At 40.3% G+C, this 23110-nt stretch overlaps 1 protein-coding gene across 2 annotated transcripts in view; it reads left to right on the top strand.

Annotated features, from left to right (window-relative positions):
- gnao1a (guanine nucleotide binding protein (G protein), alpha activating activity polypeptide O, a) overlaps window positions 1-23110 on the top strand; it is a 91735-nt gene that overhangs the window by 9825 nt on the left and 58800 nt on the right. For both annotated transcript variants that reach the window (XM_063896847.1, XM_063896844.1), the window contains exon 3: window positions 18771-18912. In XM_063896847.1, the coding sequence (XP_063752917.1) occupies window positions 18771-18912 (142 nt within the window). The remainder of the gene's footprint in view (window positions 1-18770; window positions 18913-23110) is intronic.

Genomic DNA, 23110 nt, shown 5'->3' with positions numbered 1-23110 from the left:
GGACTCAGCGGCTTACAAATGCCTTACATTCCCTGTAACAGAGCACATGGTGACCTTATACAGGCTACAATATTGATGCTATCAACTTCTCCTGGAGCAACCGCTTCCCATAATTGAACTGTTGACTTGAAATGCAGGACATGAGCCACTACTTCTTTTAGATGACTTTATGTAAGCATACTTTCCTCTAATGCTCAAGGAGCTTTCACAGACATTGTACTTGGAATGTTTTCTTGCCTCTCACAAGGGACATTTATATGTTCATATTGAAGTCTACTGGCAACAGAGGGGTACAAGATGTGGTTGTAGCCCAGATTTGATCAAGGTCTGTAAGTAAATAAACACTTAAATGGTCCTGCATCCTCAAATGGCCTACGTTAAATGAGAAATGTCATTAAACGACAAAATATATTAAAACCGTATACTCTACAACATGTTAAGAAAGTGACAGAATCCCCAAAACAAAGAGCAATAATTTATAGCAGACCGTGGGAGCGAAGTGGTGTGATTTGAGAGAACCAGTGGGAAAATATTACAGATATTGATCATGATCATGATGAAGAATTTTCAAAGGGGACAAACATTTACCAGCTTAGCCTAGTATGTGTTTGATAGGTCCCTAACCCTGCTGTCTGGTTTTCCAGCCAATATTTTGACTGAATTTGGCATTAAAAAGAAATCCAGCAAACAATAGTTGTACCACATGATTTTATGGGTGTGACTCTGTGCAGCTGTTGTTCCCTAACTGCAACTAACGGAAAGGTGTCATGTTCATGTGGGCTGTGTACACATGCACCTGTGTTTCCCTGTAGAAATCAGACATTGGGGAGGGACAACAAGTTTTTTAATTAATAGTTGATTGCAAATGTACAAGGGAAGGAAGCGAGAGGACAGGAGTAAAGAAGCAGACCTAATTAGGATAGAAGGAGGAGATGGGAGGGACTGACAGGGAACAAGTTTGATGTTAGGTAAGAAATGTACAGAGAATGAGAGAGGGGGGCGCACAGGAATAAGGGATGAAAGAGAACTTGGCCGAGGCTAGAGGCAGATAGAGATACCGTGTGACAGTGGAGCAGAGAGATAATGGCAGACGGATTTAATGAGGTCTTCCCAGATGTAATACTGAACTGTAATTATTCTGTTCCCCTGTCTGCCTGAGTTTATACGCATGTGTGTGCTGCTCCTGACAACCCCTCTGAACTTGTGTGAAGCAGACTGTGTCCCTTGGCAAGGAGTGCTCCATCAGCACATGATCAAACCTGGAGCCAGGACTCCTCTCCAGCAGGGGATTCATTGTTAGACTCAAAAAGTGAACAACGGCAGAAACGCCACATCTACCTGTCTCATTGGAAATTATGTGCCTTACCAATTTCTCAGGCTTAAACAAGAGCTTTTATTCTCAGCCTTTTTACTTACTATCGAATAAGCAAATGTGGAGGTGAATGGGTTTTGTTTTTTCCACTAGATTGTAATCAACACCTTTCCTGAAGTGTGTTCTATAGGTTTTTGGGCATGGAAATATTATGCAAAGGATAAAATCCTAAAGTTCCCTCGAGAGAGTTTCTCTTTACGCCTCCATTGGACTCCTTTTTTCACTTCCATAAGATAATGACATCCCTATGTGACACTTGCATTTCTATTGGCTAGCACTCCAACACATTGTACGTGATAGGCCAGCACATTTCTAAGCAGTTGACCAATCACAACAGAGCCGACCAGCTAACCAATCAGAGCAGACTGGGCTCTGGTTTCAGACAGAGGGTGAGAAGAGGTGCTGCAGCACAGGCAGAATGAGAAAAATAAAGAGCTTTATGAACATTAAAACATATTCAAAAAGGACTTAACATGCCTCTACATGTGCCTGTAGATGTCATAGTAGAGGTAGAAATGACCAAGATGAACCTGAAAATGATAGGGCAATAATACGGCTCCTTAAACATGTATTTATTGATCCAATCGGAAGGGTTTATCAACTGTAAGACCCGTTTTGATAGATGTCATTTTCTGTCTCCATGCTGTTGGTCTATAAATCAGTCGGACAGAAAACTTTAGGCTAGTTAAATGATACCATCAGCATGCTAACAATGACAGGAGGATCAGCAGCCATAGCAGACATCCTCTGGAAACTGTCAATATTTGTCCTTATGTTCATGGCCATCCATCCAAGAAATGACTCGCTTCAATCTGTGGTAAATCCAATGACCAGCTGTGGAAAAAACAAGAGCCCAGAGCAGAGGTGTTTGCTCAGATCAGGATGTTGCTGCTTGACCTCAAGGTGTGATTGCAACTGAGTGCAGCCAAATGATAGCATCAGATGCCTCCTTTTCACTGTGTGTCTGCTTGTGTGTGTGTGTTTGTGTATGTGTGTGTGTGTGTGTGTGTGTGTGTGTGTGTGTGTGTGTGTGTGTGTGTGTGTGTGTGTGTGTGTGTGTGTGTGTGTGTGTGTGTGTGTGTGTGTGTGTGTGTGTGTGTGTGTGTGTGTCAGTTGGTTATTTATAGCTTATTTTTTCTGATTATCTCCCTCTCCTGTCATACTGTCTCTCATATCCATTATCACCCATTGCATGTTCATCCCTTCTTTCTCCTTCACTCTTAGCACTTGCTGTAAAACACACACACACACACACACACACACACACACACACACACACACACACACACACACACACACACACACACACACACACACACACACACACACACACACACACACAGTGTAAGTAACTGTGTCCGGCAGTGTGGACAGTAGTCGGTCAGAGCGCACTTTGTCACAACTAAGAGCTCTGTCGACAAAGACCACAAAGTGAGTGTGTGTGTGTGTGTGTCTGGACAAATAGTGGTAAGCTAGCAACAAGGCAGAAGTGAGATAGAGACTTAGTGTTTGTTAACATGAGTAGGTGTAAGGATGCATTTCAGTGAGGAAAAATGGAATAGAGAAAGATGAGAGGCAGGCATGTTGTGTGTGATACAATGTGTATGTGTGGGTCTAAAGCACAACTACAGTTTCGGAAAAAAATAAGAGACCACTCCAATTTTTTCTTACATCTTTATCTCTACATGTATGGCAACCATTCCAGTGTCTGTTGAATTCCAACACAGATGAAAATGTAATTAGTTTGTAGAATACAATAGTTATTATTATTTTTTTTAACTCAAAGACATTTCTATAAATAATAAAACAAGAGAAAACGATAATGCCAAAGTGGTCTGTTAATCTTTTCCGCGGCTGTATAGCAGACTTACATGTTACGTAAATTGAAAACAAGGTACTTTTTTTTTTGTATTGTGGTTGCTTGTTTTTTATCCAGCATATTTTGTTTATTGTATTCAGAGATGCTGACCTTCTGTACTGCTCTGTTTTGTTATTCACTCACTGTGACTTTAGATGAGATGCAATGTAAATGTCACTGATGACTGGTCACCTTCACACCAAAAGCACTTGTTTCACATTGTAGGGGAACTGAGGACATGTGGTTATGTTTCTTTGTCCAGTGATATTTTATTGTAAATGTAATTTACATTTTTGACTGGCAGATATCAAAGCACTGGCATATAGAAATGCTGTGTCATTTAATGTAGGAAAACATTGAATTCTGAGCAGGGGGGATGTTGAATCTGTGTGTGATTCACACCAGTTCCCACAAGGTAATGGTGCTGAAGAGTGGCTGTCATTACTTAATTGCATATAATCTGGCCAATCCGGGTGGCTGGTTTAGCTCGCAGGCTGATGCTAATATCTGCTGTGCTGCCTATAATTTCCCCCACAGTGCACTCTTTAAGGGCAGCTGCAGTGCTGAACAAACACAACTCCCGCTTAAGCAACATATTGCAGAAAGAGAGAACATTCTTTTAAAGCACCGGCCATTTAAATTATATTTTTGGTTTGTTTCTGTAACGTCCAAAATGTGAATCACTGAATGTTGCTTTTGCAAGTTATTGTGGGACAGCATTATCTTATTTCACACTGAAACTGTGGTTTCTGAATTAGATTGTTTCTTTTTTACGCTCCTTTTTTCGCTAGAGGAAGTTAAGAAACCATAACACTGGATTTATTTGTTGTTTGAGGTGCGATATGACTCAGCAGCTTTAAGACATGAAGAAACTATTATTTTCTGCTTCGCTCTAATGCAGTAGCTTCGCTTGAAAGTAGGCGGGCCGTAATTTTGACCGGAAGTGACGTTAGCGCCCTCATACTATATTTTTCTAGAAAAACCCCTGTGTACTTCTTGGTCATTTTCATTAGTTCAGAACATTTAAAAAAAGACTATTTGTCTGCAACATATTATTTAAGTGTGCTGTTGAATGCCACGGTAGCAAACGGGCGTGTTTTGAGGGGTACCTTGGTCCAACCCGCAGTGATGGAGTGGCAAGAAAATTGGCTGATACAAAGTGCACGTGCTGGAATATAGGGTTTAACCAAGGCCTGGACCTGCGTTTCCTTCTGACATTGTAGAGTGTGCATCTGCAGGATTTGGTTCTGATGTGTTAGCCAGACAAGCTGAGATGCGTGCAACAACTTGGGTTTCAGAACAGGGATTGTCTGATGTAAAGATGATGACTTTTTTAAAAGGCTTCAGAAAACAAACAAAAAATGAGTTCCTGTTAGAAGAAACTACCTACACTCACAAGATAACAAAAAAGAAAAATTATGTCAATGTGAATATTGATTGCTCACTGTCATTAAATAATCACCTGCTGTACTTCCAAAATTAAACGTCAGCCCTATCATGGAACATTATCGTGGTTAAATTGCCCATATGTCCGTCTCTCTGTCCATGTGTTGAACTCAGTGTGAAACTAAACTATGTTTCAGGTCACTGTGCAGATTGTGCCAAAGCCACGGGAAATTACACACATACACACCGACACACACACGGAGCTCTCTCTTTGCTGACAGAAGGACTTGGAGAGTGCGTAATGAGAATAGGTCCTCATGCATGAAAGCTCACGTCAGCAGGACAGCCAACCCAAGACACACACACACACACACACACACACACACAGACACACACACACACAAAACAAGTCCTGGATATGCTTCCAATATAACTTCCTACAACAATTTATACTCAATACTTGTTTCCCCTTTGTTCTTTATTGTGATTTTTTTGCTGTGTTGCTCTATCTTTCTCCTGTTTCCAGGGTAATAAGGATAATATTCACTTTCTAGGAAGACATGATTTTACTATGTTTGCCTTTAATCCCTGCCCTCGCTGACTTCTAGTTGAGATCATATGGCAGAGTTTAATAGCACTTTGAAAAACATCTCACAAAAGCATAGTGCTTATCTTTTCAGTGTTCTTAAAATGAAAAACCTTGTTATGTCATTATACTCCAGAGCAGATTGATGACATATATCATATGTTTAGTGTTAGAAATGAAGAGTTCTGAGGTACCGGGATCTCCTGATTCTATTTTTTAAAGGTTTTTATTGATTTGTTGTTTGCGTTCCTGTTAAACACACATCAGCCTCTTCCTTGGCATCTGCAGCTCGACACATTGCTTCCGCAGAGACTGAAGCACCAAATTAATTTTGTCCTCGCTTCACCTCTGGTTCAGTGGAAGACACGGGGAAGTATTTTAAAAATGTTTTTTTGTAAGTTTCTGTTCGGCAAGCAATGAGTGTCAAGATAATGCAGAACTACTCAAAGTTTTACCTTTATCTATTTCTGCAGTGATGCAGTACATATTCATCAATGTACATGACAGCTGATGTGCACACCATGAGAATAAGCCATTCATTCTTAGTCCTAGCTGCAGTGTATTTGTCTGTGCTTTGTGAAAGCCACCGACGTAAACGGAAGCCTGGTGTATTTGTGGTTTCATGCAAGTTTTCTGCAACATCCGTGTGTGTGTGTGTGTGTGTGGAGATAGGGGAGCATTCATTTATGTATTTAAGGTATGAGTTGAAAGAGTTAACATGTATAAATGTGGCTCTTTTTTAGTTATTTGCAAGTAAAGTGCAAAGGGTTCCTATGATGTTCTGGTGTAAGCTAGGTTCACAGTTTTGCACTTCTTTCAGCCCTATTTCTTCCATTTTTGATTGTTTGTTAAATATGATATCATTGTAAATTGTAGTTGTGTGAGTTATATCTTCTAAAGAATGCAAGAATAAAATATACCTTATCAATTATCATTACCGAAATTGTGAAACACATTTCCAAAATACAAATATCATTTCCGAAACATGTCACAATTATAGGCTAATTAAGAAATTATATTTAGCTTTTTAATTAGCGTGAAAAACAAGTACCTTTTTCTTTTTATATCAGTATAGTAGAGGGACTTTAAAATATTTGAATTTTCCACAAAATACTGCAAAAAAATGACTTTCAGATCTCAGGGGTTGTTGCGGTAATGAGAACAATGCGTTAAACAAAATAAATGCATTTATGTAAAAAAACAAAATTCCCTGGGTTTGACGCAAATCTGTAGTCGTATAAAGATTTCATTTTCAAAATTAGAAATATTGTTTTGCTTTTCTAATGTTTTGGAAAAGCAAAACAATATTTTGTGGTAATGACATTTCCCAATGACCTTTTTGGCAAATGTGAAATAAATGTGTAATACTGTCAATACATACCTTTCATATTTATGGTCCAAATAACCTAAGGTCTTAAAAAAAGATAGAAATACAATTACTTTTTTTTTTAATAATAAAATAAAAATGTTTCATCTTTGACATATTTGAAAACCAGGACGTCATGAGTGACCCGTAAGGGACTGGCAATCAGCCTGATTGACCTGAAACATTACACTGCCTGGGACTGTGCTGTCCTCCTGACTTCAAACACACAGACTCACACCACATGAACATGTGCACACACACTGCCACTCACAGAAACGTATAAGCATATATGGTAATGGTGTTTGTCAGATGTAAAGACACACAGCTAAAATGTTTTTTTTTTAAATGGAACAGTGTGTGTGAGTTAAGCAATTAGAGGCAGGGTAACTTGTTTAATGTCTTTGCTACAATCCCAATAAACTATTTGAGTTCCCTGCAATTTAACAATAATCTGTGTAAAATGATTTAAATTCAAAATATAAATGAACTGTTTTATGTTGTTCTCTATATAGACTTTTATATCTATCACTCCAGTATGTGCTGGGGACCCAAAGCAACTCTTAAAGGGAATACCAATTTACACATCAACGTCTGTTTACAGGTGCTACAGGAGCGCATCTGCATTTGCTCTTAAAGGTGTGTGAAGGGTTTTGGTTGCTCCAGAGGGAGCTGTGCAAAGTCTGATAAAAGGCTTTAAGTGATGTTACTTGAGTCGACCTCAGGTGGGTCTGAAGACTGAAGGTTTCAAAATGACAAAAAAACTGGGGGCGTTAGAAGGAAATTTACGAGACTTTTATAGCCGATACTAGCATAACAATCCAAATAGATCTGTAGTCAACCAACGAAAATATCAGTCTAGCGAAATCAAATACCAATTCTACTTTCTCTAAATTCATTCATTTCAATTGACCTAACCTACAAAAATCGAAATATTATTTAAGAAATTGTGCGTTCAAATATGCAAATTCTGATATGTTCATACCAGGCTTGGAATTTTGTCATTTTAGGGTCAAGGCCATTTGGCCTTTGGTGTCACACATTTTTTTTAGGGCACAAAGGCCACATGCCAGGGCACAAAGGCCATTGAGGGAACAAATAGGATTTGGAGCTTACAAATAAATAACTTCAGTTTCTGATAAGAAAAACACACAAATGACATGGACTACAAATCACTTTTTAAATATCAATAATGTCAAACATTATATCATATAGGCCTATGCCTCCTTTTATAGTATTACTCCTGCCTTTCCAGAAGGTGTGCTATGATGCATCTGTAGTTGGAGGTGAGGGAGGATAAGGCCTTTCGCCTGTGGTTTATCCATCTTATGCCCTGAGAGCGACTTGGCTTCATGACATGCTCTTCAAGAGCCTCTCCAATGGCCTTGAGCTCCCTCCATTTCTTGCTGGAACGACGGTACTGGGAGTAGAGGTGCATGAGCAGCTCATCAATCTGAGGTGGAAAAAACAACACAAGCAAATTCTTCCATACTGTGATGGTGTAAACAATAGTATACAAGTAGAACATGTAGCAAAACCTTACTAAACCATTTTTACAAAATGTATTGTTAATTAAACATACCTGGGTGAAGTGAGAATCTTTAAAAGCACCCTTCAGGTACAGCTCAAGCCTGTGGGCGACGCAGTGCACCTTGATCATCCACAAAGCGGATTCCTGGTGGAGATGGGTAAGGACACCGTTTGTCGTCCCAAAATTGACAGAAGCCCCATCAGCTGCTGTTGCAGTCAAGCAGTTACTGAGGTTAAGACAGTTCTCCTTACACTTTTCTCTAATGGCCTTCAGTATTCCTGCATCATCACATGAGTCTGGCTCTGTAATACTGAAAAGCAAAAGCAGAAAAATACATAGTTATTTAAATTAGTTATTTAAATAGTTTCATGCTGTGTGGCACTGGCAGCTCTTATTGTCTTCAACTGAAATGGGAGTTGACTACAGAAATACAAGACTTTTTGATTGATATCAAAGACATACCAAAACAAATTATCCAAACGCATGAATGTGAAGAATAACAATCTTACCCAAGTAGTCTGATTCCTGGTGTGCCATTGTCAAGTTATCCAGATGTTAAGGTACAGTCAGCTCTGCCCACACTTGCAAATGGCTTGTTCAATACAAATGATGCAAAGGGACAACTCTGTTCTGTTCTGGTGATCTTATTTTCTTCGAGATGGATTTGATGGTTCTTGAAACATTTGGGTATTTGTGTGGAATTAGGTGAAGTAGCAGATTGATGGCACATAAAGTGGAATTTCAGAAGAAGAATAGGTTGATAACCTTCAAGAAACAAAAGGACAAATCACATTCCACATCAGTATGCATCCAAATCATAATCATTAAACTAAACATCTCATGTTTTATCAAAGTAATTACACCAGCCTACTGCTTGGTCAATTAACTTGATGCTGACCACCTCTTTCTCTGATGTGCCTTTGTCGATGCTTCCATCAAAGAGCAAGGAGCAGTAGAATGGCTTACGTTTAACCAAAGCATGACGATGGTCTCTCATGGTCCCCGCAATGTGCTCTATGAAGATGCGACAGGCTTTTGAGTTATGATACGTCACCCCCAGCTCCACACCATGCTTCCTTTCCACGGACACTAAGGTTTTAAACAGCCTGATAGGCTGCTCACAGTAGGCCACAGTACATGCTATAACAAGTAGCTTGCACATCTTGTCTTTGGTCAAATCATGTAGCTTTTGTAGATTTTGCACTGTCTCAGACATGGTAGCTGTTGGGGCTGTGAAAACTTGACATGCTTTAGCATGGGTTTTGGACTTGTTGTGTGTATTGGCAGTGTCTTTTTTCACATTTGTAGTCCCTGAAATATATGGTTCACTGCTGCAAAGTTTGTCTTGACTTGTGTTCAAAGGACACTTTCCCTGACTCCTTTCATAGTAATCCCTACATATGCTACACCAGATTGTGGTAACGACACCACTTTCTTTTTCATAGCAGAGCCAGTCATATCCCCAGGAGTCCACAGTATGGGCTGTTGTGGTCCTGGTTTTCAGTTGGCCCGCCTGAGTTCCTGTCTGTGCTTCTCCCTGTGCTGCTTGTTGTGTCTCCATACTCTCCAACTGTGCCTCTTGTTGTGCTTCTTGTTGTCTCTCCATACTTTCCAACTGTGTTTCTCGTTGTGTCTCTCCCTGTACATCTACTGTCTCTCCTTGTGGCTCTTGTTGTCTTTTTCCCTGTATGTCTCTCTGTGCCTCTCCTTCTGTCCCCTGTTGTCTCAGTCCTTGTGCACATCCTTGAGCCTGACTGGCCTTACTGCAAAGCATTAAGACATATACACAAATGTGATTATTTATTTAGCCTAGCCTTACTCATTGAACAATTATTCGAATATGTGTCAGTACAACGCAATATACAACTCACCCTCTCGCTCTCACACTCACTCACTCAATCCCACTCTGAGAGGGAATTTAGCTAAGCTAACCGTAGTTGAACCATGGAAATGGCAACTTTAAAAACTCACAGTTTGACAAAGTCATCCAGTAGCATGCACTTTGGTTTCAAGGTTTCAAGGCTTTATTGGTCATATGCACAGCATATACAACGTATATGTTGGCAATGAAAATCTTATGTCGCGTGCTCCTCCAACAACTCAACATACATGGTGCAAAAAGATAAATAAAGTAGTGCAAAAAGAGAGAAGAATATTTACAATAACAACTATAAAGATTTAAGGATGTGAAATATATACATACGTGGAATACATTGAAAGTATTTAAACACTTTACACTGTTGAATGAGGAGGTATGGGCAGATGCATATATTATGTATAGCAGATGTATATGGCAGATATGTATAATATATAGATATGTGTACTATAAACAGATATGTATGGCAGATGTGTATAATATATATGTATGTGTGTACTATAAAAAGATGTGAGTAGACATTCACACAGCTCAGGAGTTCAGTAGTCTTATAGCCTGTGGTATAAAACTGTCTCTGAGTCTGGTAGTCTTGGTCCGGATGCTGCGGTACCGTCTGCCAGACGGCAGCAGACAGAACAGATTGTTGCTGGGGTGATTGGGGTCCTTTAATATCCTACCGGCCTTCTTCCTACACCGCTGGGTGTAGAGGTCCTCCATGGATGGCAGCTCCGTCCTGGTGATGTGCTGAGCAGTTTTCACCACCCTCTGTAGAGTCTTACGGTTGAGGGCGGTGCAACTGCCATACCAGGCGGTGATGCAGCCAGTCAGGATACTCTCGATGGTGCACCTGTAGAAGTTGCAGAGTATCCTGGAGTCCATGTTGAACTTCCGCAGCCTGCGGAGGAAGAAGAGCCGCTGTCGAGCCGTCTTGGATATGACCCTGGTGTGATGTGTCCATGTCAGGTCCTCACTGATGTTTACCCCGAGGAACCTGAAGCTGCTGACTCTCTCCACAGGAGTCCCGTCGATGGTGATGGGTGTGTGTGCCTCTCTCTGCCTCTTCCTGTAGTCCACAATCAGCTCCTTTGTTTTGCTGACGTTGAGATGGAGGTTGTTGTCCTGGCACCAAGATGTCAGGGCTCTGACCTCCTCTCTGTACGCCGTCTCGTCGCCGTCTGTGATCAGGCCGATGACGGTCGTGTCGTCAGCAAACTTGATGATGGTGTTGGAGCTGTGTGTGGCCACGCAGTCGTGCGTGAACAGGGAGTAGAGGAGAGGGCTGAGCACACAACCCTGAGGGGCTCCGGTGTTGAGGGTCAAGGTGGAGGATGTGATGTTCAGTTAAAAACAACCAACAAAGTAAAACAATAAAAACACTAATATGTGGAGTTGTTGAGGAGCTCGAGACACGGCAGCCATCCTCGGCGCCATCTTCAGTCTTGTTCTTGCTGCCGCATCTCGTAAACGTTTTTCGTTCAGTTGCTGCAACCTCTTCAGTCGTGGCATTGTTCTGAAAAGGCGATGGTGCAGTGTTAGAAAGCCAGATGGCTAGCTAGCTAGCTATGCGATAGCTAATTTTGCTTAGGCAATACTAAAGCACAAACCAGACAAGTGTAACGTTAGCTAATAAGTTTCTAACTACCAAGCTAGTCAGCTAACGTTAGTCAGCTTCCTGTCTTAAATTAACTTTAAGTGGTACTAAAAACAGAGATGTTTGATTCAGTTAAGCACTAAATAAGTCAGCGTTATATCTATATCTAGCTAGCTTTCTAACTTGCTTACCTGAATATTCGTTGTCGGTTCTTCTCAGTTGCGCTCCCGTTTCCAAGTTCAATGTCGTCTGATGCAGATGGATTTGAATGATATGACGTGCGACGCAACCAATCCAAGCTACAATGACTAATGTAGTTCAGAGACCAGACCACTGCACTAACACTTTTAAAGCAACTTCGAGATTTTAACAGTATCAGGGCCACAAAGGCCATGATGGCTGTAGGACGTACAATTATTTTCGGGGCATCACGGCCAGACCAAGGGGCATCGACCATGGCCGTCATGGCCACCGTGAAATTCCCACCCTGGTTCATACTCATAGCCATGTAATTTAGCGCAATTAGGGATTTTAATACTCTCCCTACACCTTACCGACCTACCCAACCCGCACAAATCTGATAGAACACCAGATACAACTAGCAGACTGAAATGTTGTGCATGATAGAAGTACAGCTGCACATTTTGGTACAAATATGATAGTTCAATTGTTATATGTTTAGAAATATTGGTTATAAAGATGCTTCGATATTGATAACATTATACATATTTGATGCATTTTGCAGCTCTAGAAATAGATTTGCTTTCTTCCCGAGGTCTTACATAACAGTCAGAAGACAGTTACGTTAGCATTAACCTAGATAAGCATAAATACTAGAAACAGGAAGGGAACGGCTAGCTCCGTTCTGTTAAAAATAATAATCTACACAGTGCTGTGTCAGCGCTGCGGAACATGTGGCCCAAAAATAATTCTAAATCTGCTATAGGGGACCAATAAATAACAACTCTGGCTGGTTTATGTTTCTTTCAGCAAATCTCAGTCGCCTTGGGCAGTGCTTAAGACCAGGATGCAGCCGCAGTCAAACAGTACAAGAACGGGAGAAGAATAACAAATATACAGCCTATACGCTCTGTTAGTCAGACTAGTTCAAAGTAGGGATGCACTGATTGCAAAAAATGTCGGCCGATGCTAATACCAATGTTAATAATAACAATTCTGCCGATACCGATGCCAATGGCCGATGTTTTACTATTTAAACTGTAATAGTAGCACAATGCAGACTAAGGCAGCCTATCCCTTTAAGAGAGAGAGAGTGGGGGATACGTGTAGGCCTATGTGTAATAGCGAGAGAGGTTGAGCAAGCCATAGTACGTTTCTGGAAGTTAACGGGAGTAGCAGCAAGTATTACAAAGTCACAAATATAAACAACGGCCTCCCAAGAACACTGAAGAATGGATTTAATGTACTGATCCTCCAGACACCCGCTACACGGGGCAGAAGTCCTGCAGCATGCGCAGCGTGCAGCAGCAGCTCCTCACAGAAGAGAGGAGACGACGCCCCCCCCCCCCCCCCCCCCCCCCCCCCCCCCCCCCCCCCCCCCCTCGGAATGACTTTAAAGTTACGACCTACAGTCACTGTTCTAATCCTTGAAAATGATGCCCTGACTTCAGATTTGGTCCGTCAAATTTAAAAATAACAACGCTAACGCGACTTCTCCCGGTCATGTAGCACAACATACAGTGGGGCAAAAAAGTATTTAGTCAGCCACCAATTGTGCAAGTTCTCCCATTTAAAAAGATGAGAGATGCCTGTAATTTTCATCATAGGTATACCTCAACTATGAGAGACAAAATGAGAAAAGAAATCCAGGAAATCACATTGTAGGATTTTTAATGAATTTATTTTCAAATTATTGTGGAAAATAAGTATTTGGTCAATAACAAAAGTTCATCTCAATACTTTGTTATATACCCTTTGTTGGCAATGACAGAGGTCAAAGGTTTTCTGTAAGTCTTCACAAGGTTTTCACCACACTGTTGCTGGTATTTTGGCCCATTCCTCCATGCAGATCTCCTCTAAAGCAGTGATGTTTTGGGGCTGTCGCTGGGCAACACGGACTTTCAACCCTCCAAAGATTTTCATTGGGGTTGAGATCTGGAGACTGGCTAGGCCACTCCAGGACCTTGAAATGCTTCTTACGAAGCCACTCCTTCATTGCCCTGGCGGTGTGTTTGGGATCATGTCATGCTGAAGACCTAGCCACGCTCATTTCAGAAGCTGTGATGTAGAAGGAGGTATCTACTCAGCATAAATTTCTTAGATACTATGACACCCATGAAATTACTTTCTTTAACTACCAGCTAGTCGCACTTGGTTCCCTTTCAAATAACGTAAGTGGTACCAAAACAAGATGTTTGATTCAGTTCACAGATAGGTATGCGGTTTTTGATGCAAATCTGCTTCTATTCTTCCTGAAATTCCACGAGTTGTCCAGTTTTACCAGACCAAGTTCTGTTTTGGTTTATGATATGACATTGGACATTCATCCAATCCACTCTTATGGATTCAGACCAAACTGCCTCCTAAAGCAACTTCGAGACCGGGCCTGGCACATGTATGGCTGTAAGCATCGGGGACAGGGCCTGGAACATGCGGTTTGAAATTCCCACTGGTTCAACATAGCATGTGTTTACGATTGGTTTATCTCTTCACTTACCGGTCCCCACTCTCTGCACAATCTAGAGACCCCCTGGTGTGTTCTGGGATGATTACAGCTCACTTTGTAAAATTGTGTTCAATTTTGAAGGTTAGAATTTGGTTAGATGCTCCGGATCATTGAAATTAGCATTTGGCTCTAGATATTGTCTTTCCGATTCTAATAATTGCTCCGAAACAGTTGATTTGCTTAACCTAGCGCTATACTAGACAGAGATTCTCAGTTTTTCCCAGGCTGGTGCGGGTTCTACAAATTTATGGGGTCATCTGTGAGTTTCTTATCAGCTCATTCAGCCCCTTGGCCAGAATATACATCGGGCGACTGCCATCGGTGATGTCACCTTATTGTACCGATGTGCCGATGGTGGTAAATAGGACTAACATCGGCCGATGTATCAGTGCATCCCTAGTTCAAAGGTTAAACAAATCTGCCAACTAGTACCTCTAAAGCTCACTAATTAACAAATGATATCTTGCTTAGCAGGGAGCAGGAACTTTCTGAGACTCTGCAAGTTGCCTGGCAACTGCACTCAGACAAGAATAATATGATTATTTCCCAAATGTCTGAACTGTGCCTTTGCCTCAGCTATCCTGCATCATTCAACATGAGCAGTATTTCTCAACTATTTATTGAGGGTTATCCGGTAGAGCCAATTAAATCCCCATGCTCCTGTTCCAAGTGGTTCTCTGTAACTTCTCATGGGACATCGAATTTCAATTTCCAAACAACTGCTCTTTGGCTCTGCAGTACTGCCCCCTAAAATGGCTACACGTGTTCTTCAGTTGCTTTATTTCAATTAACGTGAGATTTGTATTGGGGTATTCTTGTAATTCTACTTGTTTGGAGGGATGTGAAACTGTAAATCAATCCCTATGAACATACTCACACTTTGTTGGTCCAGGAAGGAATCGTTCCAGGAATCAGATTTCATTCGTTAAATTGCCAATATTTTCTGTTTCTTTTTGAACATTTTCAAATGTAATACACATTTAGACATTCACAAACCTGTATATAGACATTTACATATATTAGGCATGCATGTTTATATATAAATTGATACACTCATTCTGAATACACTTTTTTATATTCCGAGGCACATTCACAAATCAGTTAATTAAAAACATTAGGGCTGAGCAATGAATACATTTTTAATAGCTTTTTTGATAATTGACTAGATATTGTATTATATATTGGAAATATCGTAAACTTGTCAACCTTTTTTATTTTAAAGGGTGAATTAGAGTACGTTTTTGTAAACTTTTCTGAATTAGCAGACTGTTTTTAGATGCTCTATTATTAGCCTTTAGCCATTTGGTCATTATAGATTACAGATGGCTCAATCAATCTCATGTAAATATTTTGTGTTAGCACCTATGTTCTACACTAGAGATCACCACAATATATTGTATTTGGTCAAATGTTTGACTTTACATATTCTAAATGATCTACAACTTTCCGAACACATTTGCAAATAATAACGCTCTCTGCGGTCTTTGAATTACCCAGTGCTTCCAAAACCTAACCACTTCTAACATTTTTTCAAACGGATGAATCAACACAAATCCTAGAGCCAAACATGTGTGGCACTTGCATAGATGCAGTAGGCAGGCAGGTCAAACATCACAGAGATTTGTGGGTGGTGTGCCCCTTGGCTTCTCTCTGTGGTGTGTCAGGAGGTGTCATGAGGGCAGAGCCTCAGTAGGGCTAGATGTACTGAAGTAGATTGAGATGGGTGTATTTGTTTTTAGCAGTGTTTAAAGAATGACCCTGGCTGGATCCTTAGTTCTTTCTGGTGGAAATCTTGTTCACTCAATTAATTTTGGGGGGGGGACATTGTCTTTCTGAATCGCCTCAACCTGTATCTGTCTGTCTGTATCAGGCAGTTGTTTCCTGGTGTCCTGTCTGGTGTTCCTGGCTGCCCATCAGTCTGTCAACTCTGTGTTTGACTTTCTCTGATTTGTCCATCTGTCCATGTCTCCTTCCCTCCTGACGGTCTGTCCGCCTCGGTATCTGTCTAACTGTCTCTACAGCTGTCTGTCGGTGTGCCCTTGTGTTAACTGTAGTGAAAGGCTGTATGACATTTGAAACAGCAGGATGGGCTGCTGCTAGCCCTGTGTGCCTAAATGTCAGCTTAGCCCACTGGTTATACCCCCGCCCTTCCAGCTCCCTCTCTCTTTTGTGTTCTTGTTGTAACCCATCTTCGACCACCTGTGTTTTTCTCGCTAACCCCTCACCCCAATTATTCGAAACCTTCTCCCTCCTATATTTACACAATACTTTTGATACATCCCGTGAACAGCTTTTAATTTAAACATTTTGTAGTGTATATATATAAGTATTTGATCCCCTCCCGATTTTGTGAGTTTGCCCACTTACAAAGAACTTAGCAGTCTATACTTATAGTCGTAGGTTTATTTTAACAGTGAGAGACAGAATATCAAAAAGAGAATCCAGAAGTGTACATTAAAACAACGATATAAATTGATTTGCGTTTAATTGTGGGAAATAAGTATTTGATCCCCTTTCAAAACATGCCTTAGTTCTTAGTCAGCATTTATTTTCCTCCAAACACAATATGTCGCATTGATGCCAAAGATCTTGATTTTGGTCTCATCTAAACACATCACTTTCTCATAAGCCTTCTCTGAATCAATCAGAGGTTAATTGGCAGATTTCAGACGGCCTGTACATGTGCCTTCTTGAGCAGGGGCGCTGAAGAATTTGTATCCATTACAGCGCAGTGTGTTACCAATAGGTTTCTTGGTGACTGTGGTCCCAGCTGATTTGAGATCATTAACAAGTCCCTCCTGTGTAGGTCTTGGCTGACCCCTCACCTTTCTCATGATCATTGATGCCCCAAGAGGCGAGATCTTAGATAGTGGAGTCCCAGATTGAGGGCGATTGATGGTCATTTTGTGCTTCTTCCATTCTCTAATAATCAAACCAGTTGTCTCTTTCTCACCAAGCTGCTTGCTGGTGGTCTTGTCTCCTATTCCAGTCTTTGTGCTGGTCTACAATCTTGTCCATGATGTCCTTAGACATTAGTTCCACCATGATCACCAGACCTGTCTCTGGTCTTGCCCTCGGTGGAGAGATTGTAATCTGATTTATTGACTGTGGACAGGTGTCTTTATCCAGGTCACAAGATGACATCAGGAGTACTTTCTTAAAGCGAGAAGACTTATTTAACCGGTCCGTGGGAGCCCGAATTCTTGTTGGTTGCAAGGGGATCAAATACTTATTTCCCACAGTTAAACGCAAATCAATTTATATATTTTTTTTTTATTGTACATTCCTGGATTTTCTTTTTGATATTTTGGCTCTCTCTGTTAAAATATACCTACCATTAAAAGTACGGACTTTTAATTTCTTTGTAAGTGGGCAAACTTACAACAACAATAAAATTGGCAGGGCATCAAATACTTATTTTCTTCACTGTATATATATATATATATATATACATCTTCTATCAGGTTGTTATGATATGTCCAGGAAATTCAGGTTAAAGGATATGTAGATTATTAAACATTTGTCGAACCAAAATGTACAACTGTGGGCTCTCAGTGTTTTGTCACCATGACCTGGATGTGCTGATCACCAGGAAGAGGAAAAAAAAAAATCACATTTGGTATTTTAAATTTCATATCAAGAGAGTTGTTTTTCCGTTGTAGACTCTCTTTGAATTTGGGAAAGGTTTACACAGTTTAATACAGACATGATTGAGAGATTCCTTAACTGAACATAGTTTAGTTGCTGGTGGTCAACATTCTGCCTCAGCCCCAGACTAAGGATTCTGTCTACCTTTTGATCATTGCACCACTGTGTTCAAAATAATAATGAAAAAGTATTCTTATGTATTTAGCTTTCTTTTCCCTGCTCTGAACTACTACATAATGTGTGCAGTTACACACAAGCACCCAGGAAGTGCACCAGGTGTCGAAGCTCATTTCTATAGTGGCTAAATGGTGGTATTACAACTTCTGCTCTACTCGCATGATGTCATTGACCCCGATGTTCTTGCACTGGGAAATAAATTTGTATAAAACATTGTATATCTATTTTTTTTAAGGACAATTTACTTTGCTAAAACTGAATCAAGACTTATTTTCCCACTCCATTAATAAGTTATTTATTCTTATTTGAACTATTTAAACGCGGCTGTGACCCAACTGGTTGGATGTGGGGCTTAAGGAAAACCCAGGTGCGCATCCTCTGTAGGCCCAGTGGGTGCGGAAGAGTCCTTTAACATCCAGCTACTCATCCGGGTATATCTGTTCCCGGGTCGTGCTATTTTGGCTTAATTCCCTGCTTTGAGCGCTGTATCCAGTTCTCTTTATACATGGAAATAAATAAATTATCAACACAGTATCAAATCTGGCTATTCATACATTATTTCTCATTCTCTCCATCTGTTTTTTTCTTGTTTCCTATTTATGTTTATAGTATGAAAGCCCTGTTGTTCTGTGAAATAAAGCAAAGCCAATCCTTATTGACCTATTGACCAATTATTTTGTATTTGTGCTCTTTTAGGATCATCCATGAGGATGGTTTCTCTGGCGACGACGTAAAGCAGTACAAGCCTGTCGTTTACAGCAACACCATCCAATCTCTGGCTGCCATCGTCCGTGCCATGGATACACTGGGACTGGACTACGGAGACAAAGAGCGGAAGGTCAGCACTCACCCCCCCATGCTCGCACACACGCTCAAAACACTTCCACCAGTCGCATATAGTGGAATCACGTACCCACAGCAACATTGACACTATTTATTTTTTTATTCTATCACCAAAAGCGTGTTGTTTTAGGATTAGAAACACTAAAATGTAACACAGAAACAACAAAAAAAGCTGTAAACAAGGCTAAATTGAGGTAAGTAATGTGGAAAGTTGCCACTGCAAAATTGCCATAACAACTCCTGTAGTTCAGGGAGAGTTCACCGTGTGCCTTACACAGAGTTACTTTCTTTCAACCAAAGCACCAGGAGTCCAGCTCTTGTGTCAGACCTGATAAAGTATCTCAGAGCAAGACACCAAACTCTACCAGTGTAAGGTCCCTGCTCCGACCTCTTAGAAAAGAATACGCCTCTGTATCGGGATTGACCAAATAAATCACATTATTTTGATTTGGTCAATGCACTCTTTCACAGAGACTGCTGTTAGCCAGAGCCTGTGCACAGTTCAATTGTAAATATGGTATAAAGCTTGTGTTAAAAGCAGCTTGTTTTGCAGAGCTGAGAATGGTGAGAAAACCTTGCAAAATAAGCTTTTGTTCATACACTGATAAATAATGCACAAGAGGAAAAAACAATCTAGGTTATTTCAGTAACTTGCTAACAGATTTGGTTTAAATATCTGTTATAAGACCTTCTGGGGCTGCCGTATAGCAATCCGGATGACACGACACACACACTCAGTCACCTTGCCAAAGGCTCACATGCAGCACATAATCCAAGGGCAGAATGGTGTTCATGGTTAATGCACAACTTGCCCATGCACTATATACAGTTTGGACTGGTTAAACATTGCCCATTCAGCAGCTGTGTCCGTCAGTAGCGTAACATAAATGTTGCTTTCAACAGGAGAATTGGTTTGGGTATCATCTATAACAGTTGCATAACATCATTTATCAGGCAGAAAATACAATCCACAATACAACCAGCAGCATATTGAGCCTTTTCAGATGATTTATAGATCATTTTATGAGAATCTAAGATGGAATAGTAGAGGAGATTCAATAATGACAATGACGATGTTTGGTGTTTTAGTTGACAAGTAAAAAAAAGTCATATTTGTAATGTTAGAAAATGTTATTTCTCCTTGGCTCTGATGACCACCTTTGACTTGTTGTCAAAAATGGTGTCAGCTGGTCATTGATCTGTCTACACCAGCACTTATTCAGGGCATGATGGGAAATACTGCCTGTCATGCTTGTGCCATGTAGGCTCATACCAATCAAAGTTAGTCCTGCTTCTAAGTCCTCTAAATCCTCACGCACACACGTTTAAAATATGATAGTTGAAGGATTATGAGTGTAATCCACTGAAGAGAATCAGTTTTCGCTCAATAGAGCGAGATGGTAGGAGGTTAATTAGAAACGTCAGGATCATGCAGACAGTGTTGCGTTATACCAACCTCTCTCCTTTTAGCTCCCAAAACTATCATGTTTCAAGCGTTAAGAGTTGTCAAGATTCACATTACCTATGTACCCAAGCTCCAAATGGATTACTGTGCAAATAGCCAAAGACTGCAGATTGACTGAGAAATCTGGAATGTTGCATTTAAGATTAAATGTAAACATGGCCTTTTATAATTCAAGGCACAAAATATACAAGCACTGGTGTTGGCTTTTATATAGCAATGCAGTTTCGACAAATGCTAGCACTTCGCACTATCACATGACAACCCCCTCCCTTTGGGAAATAGTAGATTATATATGTTTATTTAGCACCTATTTCATTTATGAATTGCCATATTTATACTAGAAATCTTCTGTGATTTGCATCTACATATGAAGCAACGTGGGTTATCAACACGTAATGATGTCATATGGAACATCGAGTGTAAAGCTCTCTTGTGTTAAATCATACAACTGTAGATCTGTAGTATGTGACATTGATGTGTCATGCTGATGATGAGGATTAACAGCGTAATAATGATGATGATAATAAGGGCTGACTAATAACGGGTCAGTTAATGTTGGCCTCTAACTCGCCCTGTTTTTCTTTGTTAGCAACCTTTCTTGAGTAAAAGATGCTTCGAATGTATTCTTTTCTGTAGCCTAGATCTTCTCTCTGACACACACACCCACACACACACACACACACACACACACACACACACACACACACACACACACACACACACACACACACACACACACACACACACACACACACACACACACTAACACCCTCTCTTAGCCTTAACCTTAGCCAAAGGCACAGTGTATTTTTAATCACAATGAAGCTATTGATTCTCAGAGTGGAGGGTGAAATAACAATACACCTATTGATTTAGGATATGATATTTGTGTGTGTCTGTGTGTGTGTTTCATGTGTCTTGGTATTGCATATCTAGTCAGAGGTGAAGGGGAGGACCTGACTGATAATTGTTGCCTTCATTTAGATAAAATGGTACTGTAAGAGGTTATGTGCCTTGAGGGAAGTTCTTACTCGTCCTTCTCCATGCATGTGTCTGTCTTTTTTTCAAATGGAGAGACTAAGCCATGTCAACAGCTGATGGGAGTGGCCCACACTGAGATGCAGCAGCTGATCTTACCAGATTTCCTTACTCTTAATGGACAGAATGAAAACTGGTGTTTGTTTGCGAAAAACAAGCCTGTTTCACACATTTAGGCTACACAAGGTTATTTTGTGTGTTGCCATATTGCTACATGAGAACATATATGGATGGATAGAGGAAAGCAGTTGACCTAAATCCCATTTACATTTTGTCAAAATGAACAGCCCCTTTTTTGTGCTTTATATTAAAGAGAAATTGTATATAATTTGACCTTCTGAATTTTTCAAACTCTTAAAGAAGTGGAGACCTCAATATAAGAGATTGGAGAAACATGTGATTTAGTTAAAAGAGTATGTTATATTTTATTAAACACTAAAGTGTTAATCACGTCATGCATACACAAGTTCAGATTGATCTATGAGATATATGGATAACATAAGCAGATGCATGCAAATAGTAAGGACATTGAACTGGGTTACTTTCTTCATCTTCAAGTAGTATTTTTTTTCCAACAATGTTTAGGAAGTAGTATTAATAATGGTAAATACATTCATTTGCAAAACAGTATTTATATATCCTGACATAAACAGTATACTGTTGAATGAGTATTAGGGGTAAATAATTACAGAAGGCTGTCACAGTCACAGGTGTTAAAGAAGAGAGACATAGGAAAGTGAAAAAGCATGAGGGAAAGAGGAAGGAAAGGAGATTATTTAAGATAGAATGGAGATAATGTGACAGAGGACAAGAAACAGAGAGGGAGCCAACTGCTGTGTATAAACTACACTCCACATCGGACTTCCCTTACAAGTAACCAGAGGACTTTCAGATGTTCTACTCGCATCCATAAATGAAGGAGCTCCAAAAAGGGACACCTATTCATATATTTATAAACATTTTCATTTTGTTACTCCGTCCTGCCATTTTTTATTTCTGTCTCTCTACTTATGTCTTTCCTGAGGACAGTTTATCCATCACAAAAATGTCTCTCCACCTGTCCTACTATTTTTCGCTGGCTGTCACCTCATCTTCTGATAACACCCCCCCCCCCCCCCCCCGGCCTTGGACAGTTGCTGTGGCAACCTGGTGTTTTGCCTTGCTCTCAACACATTCCGTAAACCCATGTCCAAGGGCGGTGTGAACACACACACACACACACACACACACAGACACACACACACACACACACACACACACAGACACACACACACACACACACACACACACACACACACACACACACACACACACACACACACACACACACGCAGCAAGCTAGAAATAGACTGCACGTTGTCACTGCTGTATGAATCTTCAAGCAAGTTTGACCGCCTTGGTCTTTGTTGGATATATTAATTGTTTTGTATTATTTAATATTTGAACATTTCTTTTCTTCCTGCTTTTTATAATGAATACAGTTTACTTGTTTTTAGTGTCGCTATCCATGTTAGTTTGAATACGTGTTTATGCTTTTATTTTGAAGGCAGCTTCAGGATATACCAGTGCAAGCCACAGTGGAAGAGAAGAAGTGAAGCATATTTTCATTTTGCTTTTTGATTTTCATTAAAAAGAGGACAAACTGCACAATTTTATGTGTGTTATTTATTTGTTTAATTGTTATCCAAAG

The sequence above is a fragment of the Eleginops maclovinus genome, chromosome 2, assembly GCF_036324505.1.
Source record: "Eleginops maclovinus isolate JMC-PN-2008 ecotype Puerto Natales chromosome 2, JC_Emac_rtc_rv5, whole genome shotgun sequence".
Taxonomy (NCBI): domain Eukaryota; kingdom Metazoa; phylum Chordata; class Actinopteri; order Perciformes; family Eleginopidae; genus Eleginops; species Eleginops maclovinus.
This window is presented reverse-complemented; position numbering and strand designations above follow the sequence as displayed.